The 17693-nt window shown below is 30.1% G+C and overlaps 1 protein-coding gene across 1 annotated transcript; it reads right to left on the bottom strand.

Moving 5' to 3' along the window:
• Positions 1 to 14295: 14295 nt before the first annotated feature.
• On the bottom strand, positions 14296 to 17309 carry LOC122724051 (beta-glucosidase 12-like). The gene is made up of 13 exons (XM_043958355.1): positions 17073 to 17309; positions 16933 to 17002; positions 16811 to 16869; positions 16636 to 16711; positions 16455 to 16532; positions 16243 to 16330; positions 15864 to 16119; positions 15671 to 15786; positions 15361 to 15578; positions 15186 to 15220; positions 14991 to 15093; positions 14792 to 14900; positions 14296 to 14699 (listed from the first exon to the last, which is right to left on the bottom strand). The coding sequence occupies exons 1-13, from the start codon at positions 17253 to 17255 to the stop codon at positions 14456 to 14458; spliced, it is 1635 nt and encodes a 544-aa protein (XP_043814290.1). The 5' UTR covers positions 17256 to 17309; the 3' UTR covers positions 14296 to 14455.
• Positions 17310 to 17693: the final 384 nt, after the last annotated feature.

Raw genomic sequence — 17693 nt, 5'->3', positions numbered from 1 at the left:
ATGCCAAAACCGCACAAGTACATCTGCCTCGAGGACTCAAGCTCACAAATTGTTTCGGAGCTCTCCTCCCTAACCCAGCGCGTTATAGAAGACTAGTGGGATGACTTTTATACCTCAATCTTTCAAGACCAAATATTAATTTTACCGTGAAATAATTAAGCCAATTTATACATGAATCATGTCAAACACACTGGGATGTTGCAACACATGTGCTACGCTATCTCAAAGGCACCACTCAGTGAGGCCTGTTTTATCCATCTCAGACATCACTTAACCTTCATGCATACTATGATGCTAACTGGGCATCTTATACTGATACTCGCCGATCCATTTTTCAGTTTTTGTATAATCAGAGGGCAAGCTCTCATTTCATGGAAAACAAAAAAACAAAGCACTACTCCTCTGTTGAAGCCGAATATAGAAGTATGGCCTCCATTGTCTTTGAGTTACAATGGCTCAGCTATTTCCTACGCACTTTTTCTCTCCACCTTCGCACACCAATACCACTATACTGTGACAATAAGGCAGCCCTACACATAGTAGTAAACCCGATCTTTTATGAATGGAGACTGTCATCTTATTCATGATCAAACCAGCAAAGGCTTCATTCAACCACTTCATTTACCTTCTCGCCTTTAGCTGGCAAATATTTTCACTAAGTGCCTCAAATCTCCTCTGTTCTCTACCTTCATCTCCAAGTTAGAATGGTTTCAATATCCCATTCTCAGCTTAAGGGGGATGAAAGAATAACGACTAGTAAACAAAATATAGCGCAACAGGTATGGATTCATGAAATGGTGCATAGAAGGAAATGCACAGGGACGAGCTCTATCATCTCTTTCCCAAGGCGATGCCAACTGAAAAATACCAAACTGATGTTGAATTGGAAAACACCGAACTGATGCCGAACTGAAAATTTATGCATTCCATATGCAATAGATTACGAAAGGAAAATGAGTAATTAGTTATGAAAGTAGTTAGCATACTGTTGAGAAAAAGCTCTAGATCATTCTAATAGTTTTCGCTTTTGTATATATAAGTTAACACAAGGCAAGAAATATATACGAGTTTTTCTTTCTTCTATACTATAAAATATAAACATTATTTATTGTATAATAAAATATAAATTAATTTGTAAGAGAATATTGTCCTATATATTATCTTATTTGTTCAATAATGAAATCGTACATAGTAAATAAAAATTCTTTTGCAAATGAAATCATAATAGAGATTTAAATTTTTCCTTTTAATTATGTATTAATGACTTTTAATTTCATCAAACTAAAAAATTATTCTAATAAACCAGATGACATTATTTTTTTTAATATGAATTAATGAAATTATGTTAGTATTATACGTTTTTTTATAAATTTAAAATGATTATTAAGGCTGAAAAACAAATTATGTTAAAGTACATGAATGATTTTTTAATGGTATCTCTTGCATTAAATTTAAGTGATTTATAATATTAATTAATTAAAATATTATAATTCAATATGTTAAATTTTAAATTATGTGATATGATTAAAAATGGTAGAAAATTTTGATGTTAATATAATTTTTATATATTTTTTTATTAATTGATAAATTTAATTATAAAATGAATTTACCATATGTTATGTAAACTCTATCATATATATTTATAACAAGGGCAATGTTGTGCTCTTTATATGACTAATAACTTGATATATTGTAAATTAGGAGTATCTATTTGTAAAAATATTAAATTGTTTAAAAATAGAGGTGTAAATAATTGGAATAACTTGATTCGACTCAATAAAAATTTGATTTAGCTCAATTCAACTTTAAATAAATCAAACTTGAACTTAATTTTTAAACTCATTTAATAAATGAGTTAAATTTAAATTTTGTAGTATTTTTAAAATTCATGAACTCGACTCATTTTTAAATTTATGAACAGACTCGCAAATTGACTCGTTTAATAGGTTCGTGAATAAATGTATTAAATAGGTTGAACTCAATGTGATAAAAGAATTGAGCTTAAACTGAAGTCTTCATAAACTTTCATGGTGAAGCTTTATCCTTCTAGTTTTGCTTAGTTTTACTACACTTTTAGGGCTAGCAAAAATTCGACTAATTAAAATTTATGAATTTATTTTTTATAATTTTACAAGCTGATTTGTATACATATTTATTTAATTAAAATTTATTGTAGTCATTAATAAATTAAATTATTTGTGAATAATTTAAAATTAGACTCGATAAAATTTTGGCTTAGCTAACTCATTTACTAAATAAATCAAATCTGAATTTATTAATATTTAGTTTGAATTCGATAGGAGTGAGATCGAGCTTGAAAAAATTTTAACAAATTAAAATTGAATATCTTACTCACTTTTTTTACATCCATATTTAAGAAAATAATGATTTTGATATGTGATATCATATTAAATATTTTTTAAAAATAAACTGAAAACACAATTTCTAATTTTAAATTGATTTGTATAATAATTGATTGAAAAATTAAAAAAATGTTTTTTGTCACCTTATATAACAAAAATTAGAACAATGATTTTAATATGTTATGTAACATTATTTTTTTAAAAAAATAAACTAAAAATATTAATTTTTTAAAACTAAAAATATTACCTTTAGAGTTGATTAAAATTTAAAATAATTAAAACTAATAAAACTTTAATTTTATCTATTATTAAGAATTATAGTATATTACATTTAAAATAAAAATAAAGTATATACTATAATCTAAGAGTAAACCAAATAAGAAACTAATATAATGGTTTAATTTGGTTAAACAATTAATTAATGATATGAAATCACAAATTCTTTTTGCTTTTTATATGGATCATAGGAAATAAATTTTATTTATTTATTAGCAACTTAAAATTTTGATGCTAAACTTTAATTTTTTTTAATTTTTTATGTGTAATTTATGTTCTCTTAAATTTTAAATTATTAAATCTAATTCACTTAACAAGTATTCAATCTACCTCAATATTTTATAAACAGAATTTTTATTTAATTCAAATCAATGACTTTTTTATATAGAAATTAAAATTCATCTCTATAAAATAATAATAAAATTTTAATTTTTAAAAATATTTTATATAACTTAATTTTCAATAAAAAGAAGTATTAAGTTCAATAAAATAAAAAAAATTAACTATATATATCAAGGTGAGCGGTATTCAAATTAAATCGAAAAAATCAATCGAATTAAATTAATTTAAAAGTTTTATTCATAATTTTATTTTCTCAATTCAATTTAATTTTTATTTTCAAATAATTATTTTCGCAATGAGCTTATCGTAAAAATCAAATCAAATTAATTTTACATAAAACCGATTTAAATCAAATCTGTCTAATTTAATTTAAATTTATTCGGTTGAATTTTTATTTTTTACATTTTATTTTTAATATTATAAAATTAAATTAAAATATTTAAATTTAAATTATAATTTAATTTGTATATTATTAAAAATAATATATTATTATTTACTAATCAAATTATTCGATTTCATCTATTTTTCTAATAAAAATTGATAAAAAATGTTTTAATGGACGTAAAGATAAAAAAAAAATCTAAAATAACGTCATAATTTTTCATTGTTAGCAAAAATTGTGTTTAGAGAAAAAAAATATCCCTAAGTAAAGCAAGAATTCTAAACTCTTGATAAAGAATTATTCTAACAAAATTTTAAATATAATTAGAGTTTTAAGATTAACCCTTTTATTTTTACATATAATTAGTTTGAGCACACCGACTATATATCTATATATTATATAAATATATAAGCGATGTCAAATTCAAACAAAATTTAAAAATTATATATACTAATGTAGATAATCTAAAAATTATATAATTTTTATGGATAATATTAAAATAAATTGTCTTAAAAAAGAAATATAATTAAAATTAAAAATAAAAAAATAGTTATTTTGAGATTTTTGTTTAATTTTTTATATTTATTTTTAAAAAAATTATTATTGAATTTTTATAATATAAAAAAATTCATTAGTTAATTTTTAATTTTAAAAAATATATTAAAACATTTTTTATATTTTAAAAAATTTATTAATTAATTTTTTTATTAATTTTAATCATTAAGTATTATAAAAAAATTAAAATACTTTTAATATGAAGGGTTAATTAGTAAATATTTTAAAATTTTAAAAAATTAACTAATAAATTTTTTAAAATTATAAAAATTAAATAATAAAATAATTAATGGAAAAATGAATTTATTATAAAAATTAAATAGTAATTTTATATTTATTTTATTAGTTATAAATAAACTTTCTTTTTTTTTAAAAAAATTATACTGTTTAGATGATTAATTGCACTAGCAGCTTTTAATAAAAAGTTCAGTAGTGAAAATGACAAAAGCGGTGTGCAGTGCTCACATCACACAATTTCAGCCCATCTCTCACCGAACTTTCTAAATTAAGTTGGAACATTTTGCACATTTTCTTATAAAAAGGAAACATTTCCACATTCACAAACCAAGCATTAAACATGTATGTCTCTCAATCTCCAAAGGTATAATTCATTAATTATTGACAAAAAAAATTGTAGTCTTCATTAATTACGATATCAGATACCGTCATTAAAAAAAAGTAATACTTCAATTTTTATTTTGAGATAATTGTAAAAAAATAAATAATTTAAATTTAAATTTTTAAGTTTTTATAAATTTATTTAATTGCTAAAAAAATATTAATTCACTCATTAAATGTCATGTTATTTTCATATTATTGCAATATAATATAAAATAATTTTTTTAAAAAATATATTTTTAATATTTTTTAGGAGTCTATCTTATATTATAAAATAATTAATTTAATTATGTAATTTCAAATTTTTATTAATTATATTCGAATCTTAAAATAATTATTAATTTAAAAAAACCGTATAATCATGGTATATGAGTATATGGGTTGGGTCAGTTTTTCTATGGCTATGCTGTATTTTTCATGGATCCTTTATCTTTTTAATAATTTTTTACTTATAAAAAAAAATAATTCCCTAAATTTCATTCCATAAAATTGTCTTAATTCACTTCTATAACATACTTAATATTGGTTGAGAAGTAAATTAAGTTTTATTTTTCGTATAGGACTTATTAGATTCGGTCAGTAATCTTAACCAGTAATATTTAATTAAGACGAAACAATAAAAATAAGAGATTAGAAAGCGAAAACTCTTATTGAGATTCTTAAAAAATTGAAAAGTATCTTAAAATAGTCAAGAAAAGACTACTTATAATAGAAAAACTCTAATATGAAAAATTATAAATAAAATCTGAAAAAAAAAATCAAAATGGAAAATTGATCTCTAAATGGTGAAATTTTCGCCTCAAACTTTGTGACAGACCTATGACTCTTGTCACACTTTTGAAAGTCGTGCATCTCGAAATTTTCTTTCCAAAAAGCTATCGTGAGTCTCCATTGGACGTCGGCAGCAAAAGTTAGATCTGGTCCAAGTCTGCCATAAAGTCCAAAACTAATTGCTATGTATCATTCCCTTCCATTTATAAAGAACTCGACCTCGAGTTGTCATCCGCAGGGTAGTACTAAAATAGATCCGCCACGTTAAACGTCTTAAAAATTTCATCTTATTTGGGATATCAAGAACATAGGCATTGTTATTAATTTTCTGAATGATTCGGAATTGACCAATCTTCTTTGGGTCAAACTTTTTCTGTCCTCTACCATGTTTCTTGCGTAAATACACTATAACTTGATTGCCGACATTGAAGGATTTGAAACGCCTATATTTATTTGATGTAACTTTATACTTGTAATTGGCTTCTGTAAGGTATTGTCGTACCTATTTGAAAACGTCCACATGCTATTTTGCCAAGTGCAACACTATTGGGAGAACCTGTAGAAAGGGCAATAAGAGCAATTATATGCGCTGAAATTTTCCTGTACACAACTGCAAAGGGCGACATCTTTGTAGAGCTGTGGGTAAAATTGTTGTAAGCAAATTCTACTTGAGCAAGAGTAAGATCTCAAGCAGTTTTCTTATCATTGCAGATGCAGCACAGAAGGTTGCCAAGAGTGCAGTTCACCACTTTAGTTTCACCATCAGTTTGGGGATAGGCAGCACTGCTGTATCGAAACTCAGTTCCAAAATATTTTCATAAAGTCACCAAAAAGTGAGCTAGAATCTTCACGTCTCTTTCAGAAATAATGGTCTTTGGAATGCCATGTAAGCGAACAACCTTCTGGAAAAACATTTTTGCAACATAAAAAGCATCATTAGTTTTCTTGCAATGAATAAAATGTGCAATTTTGGAGAATCTGTCAACAACAACAAAAATGGAATCAGATCCATATGAGTACGTGAAAGACCAAGAATAAAATCCATAGACAAGTCCTCCCAAGGTTATTCTGGAATAGGCAGTGGAGTGTATAAGCCCGTATTATGTGAATGACCCTTCTGAGTTTGACAAACTTGGCACTTCTGGACCATCCAACCTCTATCATTTTTCAATTGTGGCCAGTAAAAACGCTCCTCCAAACCAGCAATAGTCTTATCACGATTCAAATGACCACTCAAACCTCTTCTATGGACATCTCGAATAAGTTTTTTCCGTAGAGTAGATTGAGGAATGCATAACCTATTCTCTTTAAAAAGAAAGCCATCATGTATTAAAAACCCATCAGCAGGCTGGTGAGCTTGGACTTTAGCCCATATATCAGTAAAATCATCATCTATAATATACAAGTCCTTTAGAAATTTAAAACCCACAACCTCCTGATTAACTGTAATCAACAGGGCAGCCCTCCTACTCAAAATGTCTGCTACCTTATTACTATGGCCAGTCCTTTTTTTATGACATAATGAAAGACTCCAAAATAAGCTTCCCATCAAGCATGCATCTTATTCACATATTTTTGAGTTTTAAAGCGAATCAAAGATTGATAATCTGTGTAGATAATAAACTATCGCCCCATCAAAAGTCCGGAATACTGCATATAACTCATACTCATAAATAAACCACTTTTTCCTAGTTTCATTCAATTTCATACTAAATAAGGTAATAGACCTATTAGACTATGACAACACTCCGTCAATCCCAATTCCACAAGCATTACATTTAACCTCAAACATTTTATCAAAATATGGTAGAGCAAGAATAGGGGCATAAGTAAGTTTATCTTTAATCTCTTCAAAACTCTTGTTGGCAGTGTCAGTCCAAGCAAATTTCTGCACTCTCTCTTTCTTCAAATAATCTGTGATAGGGGCAGCGATGCTGCTGAAATTTCTGATAAACCGCTGATAGAAAGTAGCAAGTCCATGGAAGCCGCAAACTTCTAAAATAGTTTTGGGGATGGGCCAATTCTGTATTGCTTCTATCTTCTTCTCATCAACATGTATCTCTTCTGCGCTAACAACAAATCTTAAAAATAGAATGTGCTCTGTCATATAGATGTATTTTTTTAAATTAATGACCAGCTCACTTTTTTACAAGGCTGTCATGACTTGACGAATGTGCTATAAATGTTCTTCTTCGCTATGACTAAAAGTCAAGATGTCATCAAAATAAACAACCATAAATTTGCGTAATAAAGGATGCAAAACCTGGTTTATAAGTCGCATGAACATGTTGGGTGCATTCATCATACCGAATGGTATAACGAGCCACTCGTACAAGCCTTCCTTAGTCTTGAAGGCTGTCTTCCATTCATCTCCCTCCTTAATCTTAATTTGGTGATAGCCACTTTTAAGGTCGATCTTAGAGAAGAATTTGGACCCTGATAGCTGATCCAATATGTTATCCAGCCGCGGAATAGGAAATCGATATTGAACTATAATTTTGTTGATGGCTCTACTATCCACGCACATTCTCCAAGTTTCATCTTTCTTTGGGACTAATAAGGCAGGGACTCCGCAGGGGCTAATGCTCTCTCGAATATGCTCCTTCTTCAATAACTCTTCTACTTGTTCTTGGAGTATTTCACTCTCTTTTAGACTCATCTTGTAATGAGACAGATTCGATAATTTGATCTAGGAATAAGATCAATCTGATGTTGAATATCTTGTAAAGGTGGAAGCTTAGAGGATTTCTCCACTATCCTAAGAAACTCCTTCAACAGTTCTTTAACGGGTAATGGTAAAGATGGTGCATCCTCCGCTGCACCTGTTGCTCTTACCAATAAAGCCAGTGCCTCCAGATTTCTCACTTGTGCCTGATAGCCTTTACACTCCCGTGGAAACAGCAACAACATTCTTCCCTTCCGCTTTAGAATGTTTCATAGAATTGGAAGGCAAAATAATAATCTTATTTTGATTCCATGTGAACATGTATGAATTCTCCTTCCCCTTATGCAAAGCATCAACATTGAACTGCCAAGAACGACCTAACAAAATTCCACAGCAATCCATATTCACAACATCACAATTAACAAGTTCAATGTAAGATTTACCGATTGAGATGGGCACGCTGTAGATTCTGTTGACTTCAATTGTTGGATCTTCCTTAATCCATCCAACTTTATATGGCGAAGGGCAAGGTTGTATAGGCAACTGCAATTTCTCCACCAATTACTTAGCTATCAGATTCTCACAACTGCAGCTATTTATAATTAGCCTGCAAATCACTTCTCCCATTCAACACTTTGCCTGGAAAACTTTCCTCCTTTGCGTTTCATCCTCCTGTTTCGTCGAGCATAAGATTTTCATCACCACATAGGTGACCTCTCCATCTTCAGAACCAGCAATAGATCCATCGTCGTCATTCACTTCCTCCTCATATTCAACCATCTGCTCAACCACATCAACCTGTCGGCGATCATTATTAACTCTTCTGCGTTCTAGATAATTATTCGATCGATGACTAGGTTGCTTGCAGCGGTAACATATGTCTCCCATTGGTTTTTTATAAGGATTAGTTTTGCCTCCTTTGTCTGCTGTAGTGGCAGCTGCTTTTTCCTTACTGTCTCTCCTTTCTTCCATAGTATTATGAGGATTGCTAGAATTTACAACCTTAGAAGGCTGCCCGCTGTAATTGCCTCTATACTACTGAGTTCCTGTCAAACCAAGATTTCTGTAATTAAAATTCTAGTTATATTGATATCGAGGCTGCCAATCAACACGTTCTTTTGCCTTTTTGCCATCTCAATGGCATCTGCCAAAGTGAAAATCGCTACTCTTATAATGATACGGATCCAATAGGACAAATTTCTAACAATGGTGTGGAGCAAACTTATATCATTCCAATGGATCCAAGAGTAGTTCAAAATCATATTCATATAATCCATATATATTTAGGGCGTGCTTTAACTCATATGGGACAGATTTGGTGCAACGTTTGCAATCATAGGCTGAGGGAGCCTAATCAAACCTATGGGCTAAAACTACATAAAGGAAAGCCTAAAGTGAAGATCAAGTAAGGCTTTTGTGAAGATTCAACTTTGTTATGATGGGCTTGCAAGTTTTATTATTTAAACACTTGTTTTATTTTAGTTTTGTTTGGGCTTGTATTCTGGCCATATTTTATCTTTTAAGTTTAAGAGTGTTGGGCCATGTTGTGGGCTTATATTTTAATACTTATATGTTATTTTAGTGTGTGATTGGACTTGGGTCTTATGTGTTTAAGTCAGGCCCAAGAAGAGTGTCTTAGGGTTTTATTTCTTTTTCTCCTTACTATATAAGGATAAGAAACAATTGTAAGAGGTAGCTTTTAATCAAACTTTTCAGAATTTCTTTCATGCCTTTGGCGTGTATTGCTTTGAGTGAGAGTGAGGATTTGCTTTCATCAATTGCACCAGGAATCTTGGCTAACTTATCAACTATTTGTTGTGGCGTTTGTCGGATTCTCATCTAAATCCTTCGATCATTGGTGTTTCAGCTTCTCTAAGTTTGGGGTGCCATAGGAGGTGGGTTTATCAGATCTTTGGATTCCGTATCTACTTGTGCGTGTGAGTTTGAGGCTTGTGCCATAGGGTTCCGCGTCAGTTGGTATCAGAGCCAAAGTGAGGTAAATTCTGATTTATCTTAGGATCTAGGGTTTTTGAGTTTTCCTTTTCTTCCTTGTTCTATCCGGTGAAAGCTTGTGTATCCATGGCTGCACCTTCTTGATTATTAATCTAAAAAAAAAAAAAAAAAAAAATCGCCTTTGCCTTATTTACCTTGATCTGGCCGAAATTGTGATATACTTCCTTTTTCGTCAATATTGCCTTACCTATTTCAATTGATTGCAGTAAATTATAGGAATTAATTTTGAATTTTGAATTTTGAATTGGGTTGAATCCAGATTATGAGATAAAAGAAATTCTGCCTATTGCCTAAAGTGCACATTTAAGGCAATTGCATCTACATTGATTTGATGTCAATCCCTTCTTTTAACACCAGAATTTTCGTCCATGTCTCTGATCTGACAGAAATTTACATTTTTTTTTTCTGATTCTATTTGCAGTGTTTTGATACTTTCCTTTTTGGGTAGATTTAATTAGATCCATATTTAATTTGCTTTGAAGTGAATTAATTTCAAACTTTTGTCCAGGTTCGTTTTTATTTGAATTCAAAGTTTCTTTTTTGATTTAAACTTGCTTTTGCTTCCTTGACATTGCTGGAGTATTGTTTGCTTGGGTCTATACTCTAGGTGATATTTTCAAGTAGCACAAAACCTAGTTCGTGTGTTACTTTCCAAATTGTCAGTGTCTTCTTTCTAGTTTTTGCGCTCTTCGTTCTTTCTTTAGGTTTTCTTTTTTTTTTTTTGTTTCATTAAACGCACCTTGTGGTTAGTTGGTTGACCTTAGTTTCTGAAGTGCAATTGAAGAATCAGCAAAAGAGTGGTAAGTGTGCAAACACTTGAGTTCTTTCTTTTCTAACACAATATTTGCTAGTTCTCTTTGTTCTTTGTTGATTTAAGGTAGGATGAGTAAAGATCAGAATGTCTCACCAGCGTCCACTTCTACAAGAATACCTCAAAGAACTCATAATTGCAATAATGACTGTGATGATTCGGATGTGTTTGTTAATAATGTGTTGCTTGCTGCACATTGTGAGATGCTTGTTGCTAGGCGTGCTCTGAATATGCAGGTTAAGGAAGAAAGCCTGGAACAACGGGAAAACATATTTCACACTAGGTGTTTGGTTAATGGAAAAGTGTGTACTGTCATTATTGATGGAGGTAGTTGTGCAAATGTGGCTAGTGTGTATATGGTGGAGAAATTGGGCTTGGCTTCTATTAAACACCCTAAGCCATACAGATTGCAATGGTTAAACGATTGTGGTGAGGTCAGAGTTACACGCCAGGTGGTTATACCATTTTCTATTGGTAGGTATAAGGATGAGATCTTGTGCGATGTGGTACCTATGCGGGCAAGCCATATATTGTTGGGTAGGCCGTGGCAATATGATAGAAAGGTGCAACATGATGGGCTCAATAACAAGTACTCCTTCACTCATGAAGGACAGAAGCTTATACTCGCTCCTTTATCACCTCAAGAGGTATATGCCGATCACATAAAAATGCTGGAGAGGGAGAGGGAGGCTTCGGCCTTGGCTACAAAGGAGAGTGAGAGCTTGAGTTCTGTGGAAAAAATGAGAGAAAAGAGTGAGTTTGAGGGTAACGAGGCTGGAAAAGAATCAAGACTACTTCAAGGAGAGAAGATGGAGAAAGAAAAGGAGAAAGAAGAGGCTAAAGTTCCAATGTCAACTTCCATAGAGATTGAAATTGAAAATTCCATTAATGAACTTATAGAAGAGGTTGTGAATGATGGTGGACATGGGGAGCACATGATTGATGAGGTGGAGGAGGTGAATAAGACTGTTTTGGAAGTTGTAGAGGAGAATGGGTCACATCCACATGATCTTTCTATGACTAATATTTTTATGTCTAGTTCATTTGTTCTTGATGTGCAGGTTGTTGATGAAAACATCCATGATGAAAGTTTTATACTATTTCCACCTATTCAAAAGGAGGTCTTTGAAGATACATGGGTGCCTAAAGATTTCCTTCTTGACATAAATATCAGCAAGATTCGAGGACGAATCTTTTCTAAAGAAAGAGGGAATGATACGGATCCAATAGGACAAATTTCTAACAATGGTGTGGAGCAAACTTATATCATTCCAATGGATCCAAGAGTAGTTCAAAATCATATTCATATAATCCATATATATTTAGGGCGTGCTTTAACTCATATGGGACAGATTTGGTGCAACATTTGCAATCATAGGCTGAGGGAGCCTAATCAAACCTATGGGCTAAAACTACATAAAGGAAAGCCTAAAGTGAAGATCAAGTAAGGCTTTTGTGAAGATTCAACTTTGTTATGATGGGCTTGCAAGTTTTATTATTTAAACACTTGTTTTATTTTAGTTTTGTTTGGGCTTGTATTCTGGTCATATTTTATCTTTTAAGTTTAAGAGTGTTGGGCCATGTTGTGGGCTTATATTTTAATACTTATATGTTATTTTAGTGTGTGATTGGACTTGGGTCTTATGTGTTTAAGTCAGGCCCAAGAAGAGTGTCTTAGGGTTTTATTTCTTTTTCTCCTTACTATATAAGGATAAGAAACAATTGTAAGAGGTAGCTTTTAATCAAACTTTTCAGAATTTCTTTCATGCCTTTGGCGTGTATTGCTTTGAGTGAGAGTGAGGATTTGCTTTCATCAATTGCACCAGGAATCTTGGCTAACTTATCAACTATTTGTTGTGGCGTTTGTCGGATTCTCATCTAAATCCTTCGATCATTGGTGTTTCAGCTTCTCTAAGTTTGGGGTGCCATAGGAGGTGGGTTTATCAGATCTTTGGATTCCGTATCTACTTGTGCGTGTGAGTTTGAGGCTTGTGCCATAGGGTTCCGCGTCACTTATCATACAACGAATTTCGTAATTCAAGCCCCTTCGATAATGAGCGACCTGTTAGGCTTCATTCTCATAGTTTTCACACCTCACCTGCAACTTCAAAAACTTCTCGGTATATTCATCCACCTTTCGACTTCCTTGGATATAGTCATGATATCGGTTATACAAAACCTGAGCGTGATCACTAGGCAAGAATCATTATTCAATCATCTGCTTCATCAACAACCAGTTTTGTATAGGTTTCAGCCTCCTGCGATAGCATTCATTTTGAACCGAATTCCACTAGACTGTTACACCACCATTTAATTTATAGGCCACAATCGAAACCTTTCGATCCTCTTCCACATTCATAACTTCGAAGAACCGATCAACCTCCGCCGATCAATCTCCACCAATTAATCAAGAACATTTATCTTATAGAATTATTACATGAAATACAGAGAAGATTATCGCCAATATATAGATCTTCTTTTTAAAAAATTCGGTGTTCGAGTAAAATAATGAATAACTTTTAATGAACTATTAGCCTATATTGGATTTGACTATGATGATGTTTAAATATACTGTCCAACTTTACATCGAAATTAAATATATCTAAAACTATTAATTTAAGGTCAAATCATTCTCTCATTTTTTTTTTAAAAAAAAAATCCCTACAAATAAAGTAGGTTTAAAAAAAATAAGTAGCTACAATGTTGTATTAATTTTATAATAATTAATAACAAGAGTGTCACGTGTTGGATCATATTTTAAAATGCATATTAATTTTCATTTAAATTTTTAAATCACAAAAATCGTTGTTAATATAATAAAAAAATTAAATTTTAATAATTTAAAATAAAAGATAAATTTTACCATCCAATTAATTATGTTTTTAGAAGAAATAATTGAATTTTAAGCCAAAGTTTTGATTGAAGTAAAAATCTATGTGAAAATTTTAGTGAGCTATAAATTGCTTGGGTGGTGATGAAGAAGAAAAAAAAAGTTAGTTTTTAAAAAAATAAATAATCTTCTGAGTAGTTAAGAACGACGATAACAATTATATTGTAATACTCACATGTTCTTGAGAATTAAATAGAGATACTTTATTCTTTTTTAGGTTTGAAAATTATTTGTAATATTGTTGAATTTGTGTGTGATAATCATATTAAAACTATTTTAAATAAATATTTTAAATTAAAAATTTTAAATCATAATTGAAGGGCTACTATTTATTTATGTCAATTGAATTTGAAAAATTATAATGAATAGATAAATGGAAACCCTCAGAAAAAAATTTTGGCTTATATCTTGCAAGAATTACTAAAAATTATTTTAGCTAATCTTCTGTATTATTTTCCATAAAACTCTATTATTATAATAGTATTGTTAATTTATTTAAATACTTAATTAAAAAGATAAATATTCAATTTAATTATTTAATATGATACAATTTTATCTTTTGAAAATTTTGTTGCTAAAAAAATTTTCAATATTAATTTGAAAAATTAATTAAAACACATTAAAAAGACAATAATTTTTATTCCACATATAAGATAACGATATAATATTTTAAAAATATTATTACAACATATGCTAGATCATTGGAGCTTCATAATTGCCCAACGATATTATTTAATTATGAGATACACACAAAACATGCAGACATAATCTACATCACATAGAATTTGCCAACCTTCCTTGAATCCTTTGATGTAAGCTCATAGATATTATTTGCATTAACCGATATATTCAGGAATTTTGTGAACCAATGAGCCGATTTCTTGGGATATCTTGTTAGGTTATTTTTGTAGTCTACATAGTACAACCCAAATCTTGATGTGTAACCAATATTCCATTCGAAATTGTCTAAATATGACCATGCAAAATAACCTTTGAGTTTAACACCGTAGTTCCTGTAAAAATTAATAATCATTTGAAAATAAATTAAAAATAGTTATCCCAAATCTCTATAATAATTAGTATGGGTCATAGAGTTTGGACTCACTTGAGAGATCCTAGTGCATTCCACATATGCTTTTTATAGTACGAAATCCTGAAATCATCTTGAAGTGCCTCCTCAATTGGTTGAGATTCATTATTGTAGTTGTCAACCCCTAAATTAGTGTAAACTTGAGAATTAGATCAAAAATATAATCTGGATTTACTTTTCTATGAACAAAATATTTATTAAAAAAAAAACTTACCATTCTCAGTAACGTAAATGACTGGATCATTATATGTATCTTTGGTATAGTTCAAAAAGTGTCGAATACCTTTTGGAAAAATGTAAAACCATGACGAGTAAGCCTGCAAATTTTTAATTTGTATGTCAACAATATTATTCACATAAATATTTCTCTTTGCTAGAATTTTATCAATTTATTTTTCTTTGTACTAACCTGTGGACCAATAAGATTACCATTAAGATTGTAAGCTGCAGTAAAGGAAAAAAAATCATATTGTCAATTAAACTTTTTTAAGACAGATAAACTTAATCAACCTATTTCTATATGCAAAAGATACAAACACATATTCTTTTCCACCTTTGATGTATAATTTTATACGTGAACTTACGAGTCGAATTAACACCACTATCAGTTTTGTATCTACGAAATTTTGGATCAACCGGAGGAATTGGTTCTGCATAATATGCAGTGTAGTATTGTAATCCAACAAAATCATATGATCCCCTAAGTAATTGAGATTCTTCATCTGTAAATCCAATCAATCTATCTCCGGCTAAATCTACCATAGTTCTTGGATATCGTCCATAAGTCATGGGATCCATCCACCTGAAATTATGAATAAAAATACAAAGTTTAATTGAAGATTTATATACATGTTAAACATTTAATTACCAGCTCAATTTGGAAGAAAGACTCACAATCCAAACATGAAATCTAAGGCTGTTTTGGCTGCTTGCACATCAACTTTACTGTCGGAGAGAGGTTCATACCAGAAGGTAAAGAGGGTAATCCCAATCTTGCCCTTTTGAGTTCCCTACATAGTCAAATATACAAAGGTTTTATGTAATTGCATATATTTTTTTAGGAGAAAAATATATATATAATATAAACCTGATAATATTTTCTATATTGGTGAACAGCTGCAGCATGAGAAAGAAGCAAATTATGGGCAACTATATAAGGTTCTGTGGCTGAGTCTCCAGCTAGGCATTGGCGATTCACCCAAGATGAGCATCGACCAGGGGCAAAAACTCCATCATCATGGGCAAATCCAACATATGCTGATGGTTCATTAAAAGTCATCCAGCGTTTCACTCGATCACCGAATCTTTCAAAGAGAAGATCTGCATATTGGAGATAATCGTACCTGTATTTCATGTAATAATTCAATAAGATATTTTAATACTTAGATGAGAATATTTTTGAACAAAATTTATATGAAATTCTAAATTTTTAATATTTTAAAATCACAATAAAATTATATACTTACACAATATCACGGCTTAAGAAGCCACCATATTTGTCCTGCAGTGCTTGAGGAGTATCCCAATGAAAAATAGTAACAAAAGGCTCTAGTCCTGAATTTTATAACAAAATAAATTAAACATTTTGATGTAATTTAATTAACTTCAATAAGTTTAGAATACTTTTGTAATTTTAATTTAATTTTCAATCTCCTTAAAGAAAATATATAAGGATTACCATTGCTTATAATTTCATTGATAACATCATTGTAGAATTGAATTCCTTCCTCGTTCACTCCTTCACGTCTCCTTCCGGCTAAATATTTAATGTTTCAAAAACAAAGATAGAGAAATTTATAAATACTTTGCATAACAAATTTAATTTATATATAAAAGCAAAAATTTAATAAAATACTTACATGGTATAACTCTAGACCATGAAATGGACATTCTAAATGCATTAAAACCCATCTTTTTGACGTTTTTTATATCTTGCTGCAACATCAATTTCACAAAGCTTATTTAATTTTATTATTGATAATCAACATAGGGCTTGAGGAAGGAAATATAAAATAAAAAGTTTGACTGCTATACTATGTAGCGGTTATAGAAATCAACTGCAACGTCTCCATTGCTGCCATCTAATATTCTATCTGCAAGATTAGACATAAATAATTAGATATAGTCAATAAAGATGGACAAATACACATACATACCTGGAGTCTCCTTGGAAAATATGTCCCAAACACTAGGTGCTCTACCCTTTGCGGTTGCTTCACCTTCGATCTGAATATCATAAATGATTATATATTTTTCAAATGAAACTATCATTTATTAAACATGTTTGTATACTTACCTGGTAAGCAGAAGTAGCCGTTCCAAAAATGAAGTCATCTGGAAAATAATTACGGTTAAAATCTCCAGGAATATCATCATCATCATCATCAGTTCCCATTGCTGGCTTAGTGAGAGCCAACAAGCTTATGAACAAGACGAGCATCCCTGATAGCTGAAGAAAGTTGTAGTGTTTAGTAGCCATAGCGATAGCCACGAGAATTTCAAGTGCTTGTGTGTGGTTTTCGCTTCTTGGTAATGCCCCCTTTATATAGAGTCCATGCAGAACTTAAATCATCTACTTGTGAATTGCATGCATGGTTTATATGGCTGATATTTTTTGATATTATTATTTTTTAATAAAAAAGAATATTATTAAAATAAAAGTAAGTTCCCTTCTATTTTACATTTTAGCCCCACTTTTTTCAATAATACAATAAAGGTTTCAATAATCCTATCCACTTTTTGATATAATGTATTTGAACGTAGACGATTTTCTAAAACTAATTATGACTTTTACATTAATTATACATATATTATCAAATTATATTTTTGAATATATTATTTTGGAGAGATATATTTCTGTATATACATAAATATATATGCCTTTATTTAACATTTTTACGTGTTGTGGAGAGATATT

This window comes from Manihot esculenta, chromosome 7 (assembly GCF_001659605.2).
Source record: "Manihot esculenta cultivar AM560-2 chromosome 7, M.esculenta_v8, whole genome shotgun sequence".
NCBI classification, from domain to species: Eukaryota; Viridiplantae; Streptophyta; class Magnoliopsida; order Malpighiales; family Euphorbiaceae; genus Manihot; species Manihot esculenta.
The sequence above is the reverse complement of the archived record's forward strand: the minus strand, read 5'-3'. Positions and strand labels throughout refer to the sequence as shown.